General features: G+C 36.7%; 1 protein-coding gene across 5 annotated transcripts in view; it reads left to right on the top strand.

Annotated features, from left to right (window-relative positions):
* AFF2 (ALF transcription elongation factor 2) overlaps positions 1–17704 on the top strand; it is a 483479-nt gene that overhangs the window by 157488 nt on the left and 308287 nt on the right. For all 5 annotated transcript variants that reach the window (XM_084788922.1, XM_084788918.1, XM_084788921.1 and 2 more), the window contains exon 3: positions 10648–11508. In XM_084788922.1, the coding sequence (XP_084645048.1) occupies positions 10708–11508 (801 nt within the window). In that variant the 5' untranslated portion in view covers positions 10648–10707. The remainder of the gene's footprint in view (positions 1–10647; positions 11509–17704) is intronic.

The raw sequence follows: 17704 nt of genomic DNA, 5'->3' as shown, positions 1-17704 counted from the left end.
GGTAATAAGTTTACTAATTATTTATGACTTAAAATTCTGTATAAATAATAAACCAAGGGTTGTTCACCTTATACCAATGTAAAAAATGGGATAGATATTGAGCTATAAGAATAGCCTCCCCCAAGTAGGGCTCCTTTTTTAATCTATGCAAATATGCAAAACTCATTTGGTCATTTTTTTCTTTCATCCCAAAATGTCCATTGTCTTTGATTTTGTCTCCAAATTGGAGGCTCTTATTTCTTGCTGTTACCCTCTCCCACCTTCAGTTTACTCTGCAGCTTTATTGCTATTCTAATGTTGTACCTCAATTCTTCTTCCTCTGGCTTGTAATTATTTATGGACTCTTAGTCTTATATTTGGTTAAATCTCTATTTGTACCTTGTATTCTTCATTACCACTCCCTGCAACTTTCACCCCTCACTAGTGATCTCTAAACACATTCATACTTATCTCACTTAAAGAGAAATTTCTATGAGGCTGGAGAGAGTGGTTAAGAGAACTTGTTGTTCTTTTATAGAACCTGGGTTCAGCATATGCATGATACCTCATAACCACCAGTAACTACAGCTTCAGGTGATCGGAAACCCATTTTTGGGTCCAGCACACATGTTTGCATATACATACCCATAGGCAAACATTCACACACAATAAAAAAGTATATGTATAAATGTTTAATTTCTAACATATATTCTTCTTCTCTCTATGCAAGCTCCACAATGATTATCTGTCTTTCTCCAACCATTTCCTGTCCATTCTCCAAACCCCTGGCAATTGATTGCCCACAATTTTCTTATGGTCATAAATTATGCCTTTATTGTCAGGTTCAACAATAAATTTATAGACCTTACATTCCTTGACTTCCTAGAAAAACATTAATAGTTTGTTCTCTGGAGAAACTTATATTTCCTTGGTTCTTAATAAACATTTCTTTCCCTGAGAGAAAGGAGAACACTTCTCCATTGCTGATGGGAGTGGAAACATGTACAACTACTTTGGAAATTTTTCATCCAATAACTTTTATCATGGTTCCCCTTATTTTAATTCATTCTAGATCTTCCTCACCTCTCTATGAACTCAATTTTCTGTTCTCTCTCCCCCACTCTCTCTCAAAAATAAAAACAAACAGGAAACAAGAAACACACACAAAACCAAACAAAATTCAAAAGAAACAAGTAAAAGACCAATGTGACAAAAATGCCAAAACAAGGTAAATTGGTCCAAATGTCCACAAAATACCATCTAGGCCATTTTATTTTGGCCAACTAACTACTCCTGGACTTATGCATAACATAAGCTGTGGTTTATATACCCAGTAAATGTACCATTGCTGAAAAGTGATTTTACCTTTGTCAACAGGTACTGATTGCAGATAGTTTATTAGTTAAGGACCTGTGTCCGTATCTTCCTCTCAATGCTGAAACCCATCTGGCTGAATCTTGCAGGTCTTGTACATGCTGCCACAGTCTCTGTGATTGCATATGTTCATCAGTCTTGCTGTTTATGGAAGACACTGTTTCCTTGGAGTCATCCATCCCCTCCAGCTCTTAGAATCTTTCTGCTTACGTTTCTGCAAAGAGCCCTAAGCCTTGAAGGAGGGGAGGGGAGTAATAAGATTCCATTTAGGACCGAATAGTCCAATGTCTCGAATTCTCTGCATATTGTCCAGTTGTGGATCTATTTATTAATCACCATCTACTATAAGGAGAAGCTTTTCTGATGAAGGTTGAATGAGGCAATTATCTGTAGGCACTAGTTTTAAACTCTCCCTCCCTTCCAACCCCCAGAATCTACGTAGGTGAGAAGTAAGGTTAGAAGGGACAGGAGACTTAGACCTTTTTAGACTTAATTCTGGGTGGTTAGGGTCATTGGATTCTTTGGGAAAATACCAATCTCAGTCATAAGAATATCCAGCAGTCCAGAAGCAACAGCAGCCTTCTTTTTCACTATGTCTTCTCGAAGTGTCCTTCCTCTCTCTGAGCTCTGATTTTTTATACCCTCTTTGAGTCCTAAGAATTAAACTAACTGCAGCTGACAAACACTATGCCCCTCTCAGAGCCAAATAAGGCTGTCACCAGCTGTGGCCAAACTAAAAGCATCTTCATATCCTACATTTGGGATTAAAACAAAAACTTGTTTATATAACATATCTGAGGTTTTTTTTTTAAAGAAGTTAAAACTTCCATTACAATTGTCTATGTGTATATAATAGCAGTATGTCATTAGGAATCATTTTATTGCTATGATTCTTTTGCAGAAAAGTAGTATTAGGTTTTTCCATAGGCCTGTGACCTCAGGTCTCAAGTTTTTGACTGCCCGAGCATTGACTGACATAAGTTTCATCTTATGGAGTAAAACTTAAGTCCAATCAGAAAGTGCTTTGTTTCTCCCATAACAGTTTGCCATTAGTCCTACTTTTTAAAATAAATAATATTTTATTACTACAATTGCTATTACTACTGCTATTTTACAGATTAATATGGCTCAATAAAAATGAGTAAACAGTGCTACAGAAAGATTTAAGTAGTTTATACAAAAAACTTTGTCTTAAAGGAGGTTAAGACTGCTCAAGCTTATATAAATGATTGCTATGAGGATCAAATGAAAGGGCTTGGAACACCTTGCCTTAAAATCTGTAAAGTACTATGAAGTTCAAGTTCTTGTCGTTATTATAAATAAATAAAGGAATGGCAACTTACGGCCCAGGGATATTACCTGTGGAAATATCAGAATTAGGAAATAAAAGCAAATTACTAAATCACATACTTCAACTACACTACAGTAACATAAAAAGTGAACTTCAAAACTTGATTCATTTTGCTTATTTTATTAAAAAGAAATAGTATGGTACAATAGCCTCTTAGCACATTAGTCTGGCAATGGAATTATACTACTGATTTGTAGATAACTTTAGAAGCAAACTGAGGGAATTTTGCATTTCTTAAAGTAATGAGAAGCAAAAAAGCTTAAATGAAACAGTGCTGTTAGTCATGAGCCACAAACCAGACGTGTAATTTATGCCTGAAAATACTTGGAAAATGCATTTCCTTGATGATAGAGAAATTGTGATTACTTAGAAAATAATGGCTACAAAGGTTACCTTTAAGGAATCAACCAATTATGTGGAATGAGAAGTAAAATATTGGCCATATTGAAAGAAGTCTATAATTGATTGAAATAGCTAAATTTCATTTCTGCAATGTTTAGAATTTTTAGTCAAGTCTGCTGAGAATACCTTCCTACTTAATAGGATCGCTAAGACTCTGGAGGGCAAAAATGGAACATTTAGTGTGCATCAGAAGTTGCTATGGTACATAATGAGAGTATATTATGTAGGTGCAGATAAATGTATTTCAGGCCCCAGTAGATTTTCTATGTTATATCTACTTTTTGGGAAATTAAAAGATTAGTTGTCAGTCACCTCTCTAATGGTGAAAAGGTTAAAAAAAATGGCCCTGGAAGTCTGGTCTGAGCTATTAAGTATCTAGTGGTTGCTAAATGGTGATTTTTGTGTGTTTGTTTGTTTGTTTGAGGCCACGTGTTAATGTTTATGTGTCTGTGCCTACCGTTGACTCATGAGTATTTTTAACTTATCAGTATTTGTCATAAAAATGATCACTGTATTTCCTAGCATGTCTGTTATGCAAAACTTGTGGATATTCCTTCAATTTTTAACTCAGAAAGCTTGGACAGTAAAACCAATCTTAAATTATCTGCTCTAGAGTTCCTGTCATGAGGCCTTCTGAGACAATTGCTCTCTGAGGAAACAAATTTAAGAGAGATGAGAGCCTTCCATTCCTACAAGTTAGCACTGCTCTACTTCTGTGCCTTATATGTACAGAAAGGTTACAGAGCCCAATTATATTAGGCTAGCCTCCAACTTGATATGCAGACTTTAATGTAATGCTCATGGTTTTTAGTGTTCATAAGAAACATTGTATAGGAGGAACACCTTACAATCTTCTAGAAAATTCTGTACTGAAAACTTTTTCCAATTGCTTTAAATAAGAAAAATTCCTTTTTACCCTTCAATACCATGCATATATTTGTCCCAGTTAATGATCTAAGGTGATGTTCTTTTCATCATCTAAAGACAATTCTTTATCCTATAAACTTTTCATTTTTGACTTATTGTGAACTTCAAAACTTTCAGTTTATTGTTCAATCAGTAGTAACCAAGTTAACATGCCCTTTGCTTATTTATGTATCAATGACCTCAAATTATTACATATCCTTTTATTTGATAGAGGCACACTATGGGATATATTTTTCTGTTAAATTCTGAACTCTGGTGCCCTTGATTTGATTACTGCCCCTTGGCAGGGTGGCCCTGTGGACATGCAGAAGCAGGGGATGCAGGCTATCCACATGAGACCTGATAGACTATGGTCAGATGGTGGGGAATGAGGATTCCAGCTGTCAGAGGTCTAGGTGAGGGGAATAAGGAGGAAGAGGGAGGGAGGGTGGGATCAAGAAGATAAGAGCAAGGGGATCACAATCAAGATGTAATGTGAATAAATTGTAATAAATAAAACTGCAACAATTAATTTTATAATTTTATATGTAGTAGACCAGTACTTCTTAACCTATGGGTTGCTATCCCAATGGGAGAAGTCAAACAATTCTTCACATGGGCCACCTAAGACCATCAGAAAACACAGCTATTTTCATTACAATTCATGACAGTAGCAAAATTACAATTACAAAGTAGCAACAAAAGTGAGTTCAGGACAGCCAAGGCTACACAGAGAAACCCTGTCTCAAAAACTAAAACTAAATATATATGTATATCCATCCCATGTGGTGGTTAGTGCCTTTAATATTAGCACTCAGGGACACAGGACACAGAAGCAGGAGGATCACTCTTAGTTCGAGGCCAGCCTGGTGTACAAAGTGAGTCCAGGACAGCCAAGGCTACACATAGAAACTCTGTGTTGAAAAGCCAAAAATAACAATAATAATGATTTTATGGTTGAGGGTCACCACAACACAAGGAACTCTATTAAACACTCTCTGCATTACTAGAAATTGTACCATACTAAACATTGTGGCAATTCTTGTTGCTATAGCGATGATACAGATTATATCTGTGTTTTGATAGCTATAGGTTTAGACAGGAAATGAAAATTCTGATTTACTACATATACTGCCTGCTAGGATGCAAATTTCTGGGCTTATTTAGAGAAATTTTAATTTTCTATTAATTTAAACATCATAATGGTAGACATTAGCCAGTTTAGAAATTCTCCTTATTCAAAAAAATGTTTTAAAACTTGAGCCTTACATGAGAGAATGGCAAAGTAGAAGGATCCAGAGGGTCCTAGAAACCTACAGGAAGAACATTATGATAGGCACATTTGGGCCCAGGGGTGCTGCTCAAAATATGGCACCAGCCAAGGACAATACGTGCAGTAAACTTCAAACCCCTACCCAGATCTATCCAATGGACAGGACATTCTCCACAGTTGAGTGGGGAGTGGGGTCTGACTTTCACGCGTACTCTGGTGCCTCATATTTGACCATGTCCCCTGGAGGGGGAGGCCGGGTGGCACTCAGAGGAAGGATAGCAGGCTACCAAGAAGAGACTTGATACCCTATGAGCATATACAGAGGGAGGAAGTCCCCCTCAGTCACAGTCATAGGGGAGGGGAGTAAGGGGAAAATGGGAGGGAGGGAGGAATGGGAGGATACAAGGGATGGGATAACCATTGAGATCTAACAAGAATAAATTAATAAAATAAAATAAAACAAAATAAAAACGAAAAAAACTTGAGTCTTAAAAAATGTATCAACGTGCCTCAGAAACTAAGGCCACTGAAATAAAAACGAAAAAAACTTGAGTCTTAAAAAATGTATCAACGTGCCTCAGAAACTAAGGCCACTGTAATAGTTAAACATCAATGAAGAGACATTAATTACTAGATGTAATTCTTCCTACTGAGAAAAAAGATTTGCCTTCTACATACCATCAAAGTAACAACAGGCATTTTACTAGCTTGCTTGTAATCAAATGAGATATAAGATATGTAGATCCATATCATGTGGACCCAGGGTAGGGTGTCTTCTCACAGCAAGAGCTATTATTGTGCTTATGCTTATAGTGGAAAAGGATAAGGTTATGATTTTATAAAAATGTACTTCCACAAAGCCCATTAAGCACAAAGAGGATATTTCAAGTGGGAATTTACTTCCTTTGTTTCTGTTAGAAGAATCAGATCCTTGACCATAGACAGGTATCTGTTTTTGAAGCATACAATAATATGACTTGAGAGAAAAGTGTTTTTCAGGTTGCAGAGAAACCCTGAAAATGTTTCAGTCTTACATCAAATTCTTTGTGGGATTTTTAAGTCAAAGGAATGTCTTTGTTTTATATTTAGGGAGTGAATAGTCATACTGACTTTGGCTGCTGTCCAAATGGTTCATTGTGTAAGTCAGTTGAAGGAAATTGCTATATGCAAAGAGTTTATTCTTGCCTTTGCTAAAAAGTAATTTCTGCCATTAAAATGGTAAACCTAGGGAATTTTAGGGAATAAAAATGATTTCTCCCCATCTATATCCTTTAAATATGCCTTTCAAGTGTGATTCTGAAAACAGGGCAATTATTCTACTGAGAATATATAGAATGTTAGTTGTTTAATCACTACTTCAGCACCGAGGTTGCATATGATGCAATATTGGATGTTCTTGAAGATAAGCAAGCTAAAACTGACTTGTATTTATTCAATTTCTAAAGATCTCTAGCCCCACAGAAATCCCCCAGCATTTATTTAGCATATTGTGGTGTAATCTTTGACATTCACATTTCTCTAAATGCCCTAATTTTTTACAAGTGTCTAAGAATGAACACATGGTATGAATTAAATATGTGCAGATCATTCTAATAATGGGTCCAAGGTTTCTAGTTTTACTCTCTTTCTCTGACTACTCCTTTTTGATATAATTTCCTGGCTCCTCTTCTTTCCCCAGTCTATTAAAGGTGTATATACTTGAAGTGTTTTTCTTGAGCCCAGTGTTTTCATTCTACTTTTTATTTCCCTTGGTGATTTCATCAATGTCTAATACTTCCCTCTTTATCCTTCATCATATCCTCTCTTCTTCACATACAAAGGCTACAGAGTCCTTTAACCTCAATATAGATTAAAACCTGAGGCTTGAGTAAGTGTACTGCCTATGCAGCCTAGGAGACCAGGAAGTGCTGAGGGCATGTGAGGTACGTTGAATATTTAACATTGATCTTTTGTGGAACATGTATCAAGGCGGAGGCGCATGCTTTCCATTTCTGTGCATGGAAAGCATACTATGGCTTCTGTGACATAAAGGCCACACAATATGTTACCTTTTCTAACTAATGACTCAGTTGCCAGATGACTACAGGAATAATGGTAACTTTTGATCTTTGTAACATGGTGGGCCAGAATAGTACTACCTAGGCATAATGAAGTCTTTTGATTTTCTGAATTTAACAAATTGTTTGTAAAACTTATTTAGATGTAAAAAGAATTATAAAAGTTAAATTTTAAAATCAGCGAGTTCCATCAGATTTATGTCCGAGTGTACAGCTACTCAGCATATTTTAGCCATGAAACCTTTGCTTCCTCATTGCAAAAATACCTGCAAGAGCCTAATTATTTTATTAATAAAAACAATCTGGTATTTTATGTGATTAACGTATTCTACAAGAGATGATAGAGTTCTGCTCTTGATTGTCCAAGGATTGATGTAGTTGCCTCTTTAACACTTACACATTAAGCTAACATTGTTTTGAAAAGGTAACTTTGTTTAGATACTTAAGCAACAATTTAAATTCTTGAATAAAAATTTCTAACTCACTGCAAAGACACAGGAGAGCTTGAGTCACTCTTGATGAACAATTACAACCTTTCAAAGTAAATGAGTATGAATCATCAATGTGTAAACACAGTCACCCCCAGAATATGTAGGCAAGCACCAATAATTTATACAGTTCTCTGATTAAAAGGAAGTAGATTCATGTTAGTCATGTTAGCTCATTTAGATATTGTTTAATCCATTGCCTTGTTTAAAGTTTATGTGGTGAAGACAGCATAATTTAACTGATTTCTCTATTAAACAGACTTAGCATTTTTGGCACGATGTATTGTAAAGATTGGTGTGTTAAAAATCCATACAAGTCATGCATTTCTTATAATCCAACCACTAGTAATAAGATCATTTTAATCATGATGTACAGTGTAACGGTTCATCTCATCTAACCTAAAATCAGTGGGTGTTTTGGCTTTTGTTTTGGAAAATTCCTCACCTTAAAATTATTACTTTAAAATTATCTCCTCATAAGTGTGTTTAAGGGCAAGACATGGAGACAACTAACCATTCAGCATCCCACTAATTCCAACCCCCCTTTTTATTGAAAATACATTTTGCCTCATGTAATATATCCTGATCATGATTTCCCCTCCATTTACTACTCTCAGTTCCTCCCCACCAACTGTCTCATCCAGATCCACCTCTTTTCTGTTTCTCATTAGAAAACAAATAGGCTTCTAAGTGTTAATAATGAAACATAATAAAACAAAAGGTAACACACCAGAATTGGATAAAACAAACAAAAAGAAGAAAAGGAGGCCAAGAGAAGATACAAGAAACAGAGACCCACTTTATTTATACTTGCGGGAATTTTATGAAAACACTAAAATTAGAAGGCAAAATATGTATGCAAAGTAAAAGACCAATTAGACAAAAATGTCAAAACAAAGTAAAATGATACAAAAAGTCCACAATATACCATTGAGGTCATTTTGTGTTGGTCAATAAACTACTCCAGGGTCTCTCATTCCAGTCCCTCCCTTCATCCATCTATAACTTTCTCCTCTATTTCCCTTTCCTAGCAAGGTCTATCTGTCCCTCCTTGAACCTTACTCTATACCTAACAACTGTGATTGTATGACTTTCAACTTGGTTGTTATTGACTTAACAGCTACCTGAATACATATCATGTGTGTCTGGGCTACCTCACACAAGATGATTTTTTTTTCTATTTCATTCTATTTACTTGTTAATCTAATGGTTTCATTTTTTAACCAGTTGAGTAATACCACATCATGTAAATGTCTTGTATTTTTTATCTATTCTTCTGTTATGATATTAGGTTTTTCAAATTTATGGCAATTATGAATAGAGCAGCAATGAACATGTTTGATTAAGTGTCTTTGTGGTAAGACAAAGCTTGCTTTGATTACATGACCAACTGTAGTCTGGCTGGATCTTGAAGTAGATCAATTCTCATCTTTGTGAAGAACCACAACACTGATTTCTATAATGGCTGTACAAGTTTGCACTCCTACCAGCAATGGATGAGTGTTCCCCTTTCTACACATCTTCACCAGAATTAACTGTTGCTTGTTTTATTTATCTTAGTCATTCAGAATTTTCTAAGATGAAATCTCAAATAAGTTTTGCATTTGCATTTCCCAGATGACTAAGGATGTTGAAATTTCTTTACGTATTTCTCAGCCATTTGAGTTCCCTATTTCGAGAATTCTGTTTATATCTGTGTATCAATTGTTATCCCATCCCTTGTATGCTCCCATTCCTCCCTCTCTCTCACTTTCCCTTTATTCCCCTCCCCTATGACGGTGACTGAGGGGAACCTCCTCCCCCTGTATATGCTCATAGGGTATCAAGTCTCTTCTGGCCTGGTGGCACTGAGAGGAAGGATAGCAGGCTACCAAGAAGAGGCTTGTACTCCATTTTTAATTGAGTTGCTTTCTTTGTAGTTTTTTTTAAAGTTCTTTATATGTTTTGATTAATAGCTATCTATCTATAGGATATATAGTTGATAAAAAAAATCTTTTCCTATTCTGTAGGCTGCAGTTTTGTTTGAATAATGGTGTCTTGGCTTTATAGCAGATTTTCAGTTTCATGAAGTGCCATTTATTATTTATTTGTTGATCTTAGTGCCTGTGATCATGGTGTTCTGCTTAGAAAGTTTTTTTCCTGTTTCAGTGAGATCAAGGCTATTACTCAGTTTCTCCTCTATCAGGATCAGTGTATGTGGTTTTATGTTGATATCTTTGATCCACTTGGGCTTGAGTTTTGTGCAGGGTGACAAATATGGATCTATTTGGATTCTCTTCTACATGCAGACATCCAGTTTAACCATGACAATTTGTTGATGATGGTGTCTTTTTCCTGTATATTTCTGGATTCTTTATAAAAAATAATCAAGTGTCCATAGGTGTGGGGATTTGTGTCTGGGTCTTCAATTCAATTTGGTTGCTTAATATCTTGACTTTTGTGCCAATACCATGCTACTTTTGTTATTATAGTTCTGTATACAAAGTGAAATCAGGGATGGTGATAGTTGTAGACATTCTTTTATTATTCACTATGGCTTTAGTTATCTGTGTGTGTGTGTGTGTGTCCATATGAAACTGAAAATTATTCATTGAAGATCTGTAAAGACTTGTATTGGAATCTGAATTCCCTGTCAATATAAGATTTATTTATTTTTTTCTTACATAGCACTTAATGTATGAGATTATTTGACAGTGTGGCAATTTTAAACAGCTCTGTCTATTTTTCTATATAAGGCATCTATTTGAAGTGTCAATGTTAGGAAACAGACACGTATTCATCTTCTTTTCTCCCACCCCATCTTTTTTTTTACTTTAGACAAACAAAGGGGATGCTCTTGCCAACCGAGTCCAGAACACTCTTGGAAGCTATGATGAAATGAAGGATCTGCTAACTAACCATTCCAGTCAGAACCATCTGGTCGGCATCCCAAAGAATTCTGTTCCCCAGACTCCCATCAGCAAAAGTGAGACAAGCTTTTATCCAGAGCAAAAGAATCGAATGATTCCATCTCACCAGGAGAATACCCACTCCTCAGCACCAATGCCTCCACCTTCCGTTGTGATATTGAATTCCACTCTAATACACAGCAACAGAAAATCAAAATCTGAGTGGCCACGAGATAGTCACAATACTAGCCCTGGACAAGCAAGCCAGGCCAGCAGTCAGCCAAACAAGATGCAGACATCCACACAAGACCCACCCCAAACCCGACTGGAAGACTTCTTTGTCTACCCAGCTGAGCAACCCCAAATTAGTACAGTTGAAAAATCTAACCCATCTGCAAAGGAAGATAATAACTCTAAGTCTAGTGGAGAAGATACGTTCAAAGAAATCTTTCAGTCTAATTCACCAGAAGAATCTGAATTTACAGTGCAAGCACCTGGGTCTCCCCTAGTTGCCTCTTCTTTATTAGCTCCCAGCAGTGGCCTTTCAGTCCCAACCTTCCCACCAGGGCTTTACTGCAAAACGAGCATGGGACAACAAAAACCAACTGCATATGTAAGGCCCATGGATGGGCAGGACCAAACAACTGACATCTCTCCAGCACTGAAGCCTTCTATTGAATTTGAGAACAGCTTTGGAAACCTCTCCTTTGGATCACTGTTGGATGGGAAACCCAGTACAGCCAGTTCAAAGACCAAACTGCCAAAGTTCACAATCCTGCAAACAAGTGAAGTAAGTAATTTTTAAAGTTTTATTTTATTTCATAGTTAGCTTTCTTTTCTCTGTTATCAACTACTTACAAGCAACTCATTTATCTTACTGACTTGTGTGCATGGATGTCTTCAAATTGAGTTTGATTCTTGATCTGTAGTAACTTGTGACACAAATAAGTAACACACTGCAAGTGCAGTTAAGTCTCCATAATTTGTAATGATGAAACAACTGGTTGGGTGGGAGAATGAAAAATGGTAGCTATAAAATAATTTTAGAAAATTATATTGTAGTGAAATTATGTACAAAATGAAAGTATTTTCTAGAATGAATGGGACAAGGGGAGACGAGGGAGGGGCTATGATAGGGATGTAAAGTGAATAAATAAATAAATAAAAATTTTTCCGTTGAAACAAGACCTCACATAGCCCAGGCTGGCATCAAATTCACAAAGTAAGAAAGAATGGCCATAAACTCCTGATCCTTTTACCTCCACCTCCCAAGTATTCCAACTATAAGCACACATAACCATACTCATGAATGTGTTTACAGGAGTATTCTTTGGCAAGGCATTAATAATACCTTCCATATCCCTCAGTCTTCCTTTTGGTGCTACTTTCTTCCACAGATGCTTACATAGCCCTTTTAGAACTACCTCTATCCTTTCTGTAAACATGAAAAATGGTATGTCCAACAAAGTCCCACTGTGTTTAAAATGACTAAATAGCTTGCTTAACTCGAGAACAATTATGTGTAAATGAGAACTCAGGTGGGACCAGAACCTCTCACAAACAGGTAATGATTATGACAGGCCTTATAGATCCTGATAGAGGGTGTGTATGAGTGAGGCTGCTTCTGAGATAACCCTCATGCCAACAGCTGCCTGTAGCCCTTTCAAGCACATGGCTGCAAATAAGCCACCGTGTTTGGGTTAGATTTCTGTAACTGGTAACTAGAAACTTAAAAAAAGCACAGAGGAAGAAAACACGTTAGCATTCTTAATCAATAGGAAGTATAGGCCAACAAACCGAAGTGTTAGACATTTTGTGTCAGTGCTGTCTGAAATGCTGAGGTTTGATCCAATAAGATTTTTGGCTTTTCTTCTTTTCTTTATTCTCAGTAGATATGGTGATGGAATGATACAAACACATAGAAAGACAGGCCTAGGGCAGATGGTTGTATTTTTCAACCTATGTTTTCATATTGTCTCATTTTGAGGTGATTTTGTGTTTGTATCATTACACATGAATTCTTGTCAAGTATGCTCCTATGTATCTCATTAACCTGTCCCTGTTTCTCTAGATGCACTGCCTTTGTGGACTGGTGTAACCCTTCTTAACTGGACCCCTCCCTCCTGTACCACTTCTTTTCGAAAACATCCCTTCTTTTGATTCTTCAGTGCACTGTCATTACTTTCAGAAAGAAGTCCTGTGCTCTTAATTCCATGTCTAAGTCTCTTTACACTTTGAATTCAGTATTCCTTTCTGGAACAAAGGGAAGTGTTTGGTAGGAAATTCGTGTGTGTGTGTGTGTGTGTGTGTGTGTGTGTGTGTGTGTGTGTGTGTGTCTTTTGCCTGCTTCTTACTCTGTTCTCTTTAAAATTTCTTTTCTCTGTTCTATTCTTATGTAGCCATCAAGGAATCTTAATCTTAATTTCTACTGCATCTCTTAATACTGTGTTTTAATATAAAAGTAAATAGGCATATGCTTTGAGAGAAGAGGACAGTAATGGAAAATTGGAAAATCCTTTGAACCTTCCATTATCTTAGTATCTACTATTGTTCTCTCCTTTCATGCAGTGATATCACTCAGGACTGACCAGCAAGCAAGTAGCACTTTTCTATAAAGCAGTCTGCTAGGTTGTTCCATGACTCATTAACAGAGTGACATATCATGCATCCAAGGAGATCCATTCTTTTGTAAACTTTACTCTTATGCATTCAGAAAATGGCTGACCTGGATTCAGAAGTGACTTCATGCTGTTTTCTCAGTGTTCCAACACACCAATGAGAAGTACATTTTCTGAGTGAGCTGACATCATCTCTGGATATGATTATCCAAGGAACAGTCTATGTGCATACAACCTTAGTGATGGCTCAAATTGACTCTGATAGAGCTTTGTTTAGGAAATGGGTCAGGTATAATAAAGTCATGGTAGGGAATCAGTAAAGAGAGTGTTTATTTTAAAATAGAGGTCTCAAAGGATTTCAAACAGGAGGATAGTGAAGCATAGGGTCCTAAAGCCAAGGGAAGAGACAGATTTGAGGGGCAGTGTGAAAACCAAAAATACAAGGAAAGAAATTGAGACATTGGAGAGCCCAAAAGAGCTTAGGAGGCTGTAGACTGGAATGTGGGCATAAATTCAGACAGAGTGGAACCTTATGGAGCTTTGAACTTAATGGAATTTATGTGGCTAAAACTCTGACCAAGTCTGAAAATTCACCCTATTAAATCTTGATGGACTTTTCAAAAGCACTTAGCATTACAATTCAACTCTAGTTCATGATGCGAAGAATTTCAGGCACTGGGTTCTGGGTCCCTTGTCAGTACAGCTATCTTTGATGGGTTGCAGTATTACTTTAAATTATTACCCTAAAGGCTTATGTACAGAGCAATTCCAGTATTTCTCTAAACATTTGCAGTTCTTTCCATGGCTCTAATGACAGAAACCTGACATGTGCTAGTGAAGTTTATTTACTCTGGATAAGGAGCAGGGAAAATTAAATGACCAGAACACAGATACCACTCACACCACTCAAATGAAAACACATACAAATAATCAGATATGATAGTACTTACATATCCAGAAATTGAAATTATTAGGAAAGCATAATATGCATTCATGTGTGTGTGTGTGTGTGTGTGTGTGTGTGTGTGTGTGTGAGATTGTGTGTTCATTTAGGCCTACACTTATTTGTGGACATTTTCATTTCTCATTCTTGAAATCTTTCCTCACTTCTTATAATTTCTATATTACAGTAACGCCAATCAGCTTTAAGGCAAAATGTCAGCTGTCCAATTGGGGCATATAGTGTAGTCAAATAATAAAACCATCATGTTAAAATTTATTACCAATTCAAGAAGAGTAATGCACTATGTAGTTGAGTACAGAAGAATTTTCTAAAAACTGCATCTGAAAACAGTAAATTATTTATTTCTACCTAATGGAAACTGAAATGTGTTTGCAAATTATGTTTCTTATAAATGAAATTGTTAATAAATAAATTTTTGTACATGATTTTATTACAAATGTTTAGGGTTATTAATGTTTTCCTTTTTGCATTATGAAGAAAATATGCTATTGTAGATAGCTTTTTATTTTGTTGCAATTTAAATTTCTTATTCGTGTTATTTACAACTGGGGGATCCACTGTCTCATACTAAATGTCTTAAATAATCTTTGAAAATCTAGCACTAGCATAGAGAGTGACATCATTCTAATGTGCATTTGCTTCACAGGCTGCTGTTGGCTGTGATTTAAGGTTACCTAAGGCTCCAATTGTCTCACAATTAAGAGCTTTGTGCAGAAGTTTAATAAGACTGATATATTTTAATGACTGTCTAATTTTGTCACCTAGCTGTAAAACTTTGTTCATATTCATGATTCCCCCTCTCTTTTTTACTACCCTTTGCAGTGAGCATGATAAGTTTAGTTACCATGAAGTGAGGGGTAACCTCTTATCCCTTTGGCAAGTATTATAGAGAATGCTGGGATCTGGCCAATGATGGTCTAGATGTGTCTGCAATACACACCATGTGTTTTCATCACACGACTGCTGTCTATTCTTACAGAAGTAGATAAGGATTCAGCATCAGCTCTAAGTGGTTTAATATCAGCCTTACAAGGAAGGAAGAGAGACACTTTATATGGTATTTTACTCATTCAAGGTGTGAAAAAAGACTTTCAACATTAACATTTATGCATGCATTTGTGTTTACGTTTTCATGTTTTGAATTAATTATTCTAACTAGTTTAGTCTTACTGGAATTCAGAGTCATTTCCCCAAACACATCTTTTTATATTTCACCCAATTTTAGTGTTTGCTGAAGCTAAATAAATTAGGTTGAGCAGAACCAGAAAAGGGTAGTAAAGGATAGCCTGTATTCCTTTGAGAAAACTGATGTAAGGGAAGGGCTTGTTTACCAGTGCTATATTTCAGTAATTAAGAAAGCTGTTCTAAAACTGTATTACACTTACACATGGAATGCTGCTTAGCCATTTAAAAAAAAGGAAATCTTAAAACTTCCTGGCAAATGTATTGAACTAGAAAAGATCATCCTGAGTGAAATAACCCAGACCGAGAAAGACACACGTGGTATATACTCACTTATAAGCAGATATCAGCCACATAATACAGGATAACCACACTACAATACACGAACCTAAAGAAGCTAAATAACAAGGAAGAACCTTGGGAGGATGCTTAATTCTCATTCAGAAAGGCAAATAGAATAGACACAGGAAGCCCTTGAAGAGAAGGAACAGGACTGGAGACTGCCATAGAGGTCCTCTGAAAGACTCCACCCAGCCGGTTATCAAAGCAGATGCTGAGACAAGCAAACTTTGGGGTGGAGAACAGGGAGTCTTATGGAAGAGTTGGGATATTCAAGGACCTGGAGGGGGCAGGAGCTCCACAAGGAGACCAATGGAGCCAACAATTCAGGCTAGGGGTGTTGCTGCATAGACTGATGCACCAACAAAGGACCATGCATGCTGAGGACCTAGACCCTCTGCTCAGATGTAGCAGATAGGCAGTACAGTCTCTTTGTGGTTCCGATATTATAGGGAGCAGAGACTACTTCTGACACGGACTCTGATGCACACTCATTGATTACTACCCCCTGCTGGGGCAGCTTTGTCCCACAGAGGAAGAGGATGCAGACAATCCAGATGAGACTTGATAGGCTGAGGTCAGATGGTAAGGGAGGAGGAGCCCCCCTTTCTGAAGACTATGCGATGGGGGAGGGAGATGAGGGAGGTAGGGTAGGACGAGGAAGCAACAAGGGAGGGGGTTACAATCTGGATGTAAAGTGAACAAATAAAAATACAAAGAAGAAAAAAGAAAGGTGCTCCCTAGGTGAGTAGGCTGACACCATTCATAAAGTAGCTGGACTGGTATATAAGATACTGATATATAGTAATATCTAGTCAAAGTTTCTCAGAGAATGATTGAGATAGATTTTGAACTTGGTCTTGAATGATAAATCTCTAATCTGGATAGTGGGTAATATATGCATACTATTAATATATAGAGAGAATGGCATTTATAAAACTGGAAGGTAATTAAAAAATTCTAAGCATATTCTGAGAAAATACCTGTTTGTCTATAAGTAAATGTTTGTAGGACCAAAGTGAGATATGGCTAAAAGCAACAACAGCAACAAGAACAAGAACAAGAACAACAACAACAACAACAAATACTATTATTTATCTTGAATGAATACACAGTATGGCAGTCAGTCAGAGTATGATTATACACTAGACACTTCAGTTTCTCTGACTTAGTGAATAATTGAACAACTCTAAAAGGGTAAAATGAACCCCTTTATTGGTTGTCTAGTATAATGTGGTCATCCCTGAAACCATATATACACCACCAACAAAAATAACCATAGTAGGTTGTACTTACGTATGTGTACATACACATACCTACATATAGATATATGTGGTCATAATAATCAAAGCAAAAGAAGCTATCTATTGGAGAATGAAGGGCATGGAAGGGGGCTGGAGGAAGAAAAGGAATGGGAAAGTGATGTAAGGCTAATTTAAGATGTATTTTATGAAAATCTAATTTCCCCTACAATTCCAGCAAGAAGTTCTGGGTCACCTGTGTTGTTCTCTACTACTTCATAAAAAAGAACATCACATTTTTTCTTTTTCTAAACTGCGTCTCTCCCTCTGTGAGATGTCTCAAAGCTCTCGCCAAGATAAGGCTGGAAAACGTATTCCTGCACGTATGCCTGCTCTTCATTCCTTTCAGTGCTCCCTTCCTTTGCCCATTAGAACTAATCAAACAGTGACACAGAATCACTGGCACCAACACAATTTTGGTTTCCTGATTTTTCTCTTCCTTGCTTCCTCAAGTCTCACTTTTTTCTCACACGCATTATTTTCTTTTCTAAGGCTGTAAGTGAGTAATTGTCGCTACCAGCATCCTGAAAAATTGTCAGCCCTATTAGCATTCCATTTCTCAAAGTTTAAAGAACATTTGCT

Source organism: Acomys minous (assembly GCF_964271855.1).
Source record: "Acomys minous genome assembly, chromosome: 7".
Lineage (NCBI taxonomy): Eukaryota > Metazoa > Chordata > Mammalia > Rodentia > Muridae > Acomys > Acomys minous.
The sequence above is the reverse complement of the archived record's forward strand: the minus strand, read 5'-3'. Positions and strand labels throughout refer to the sequence as shown.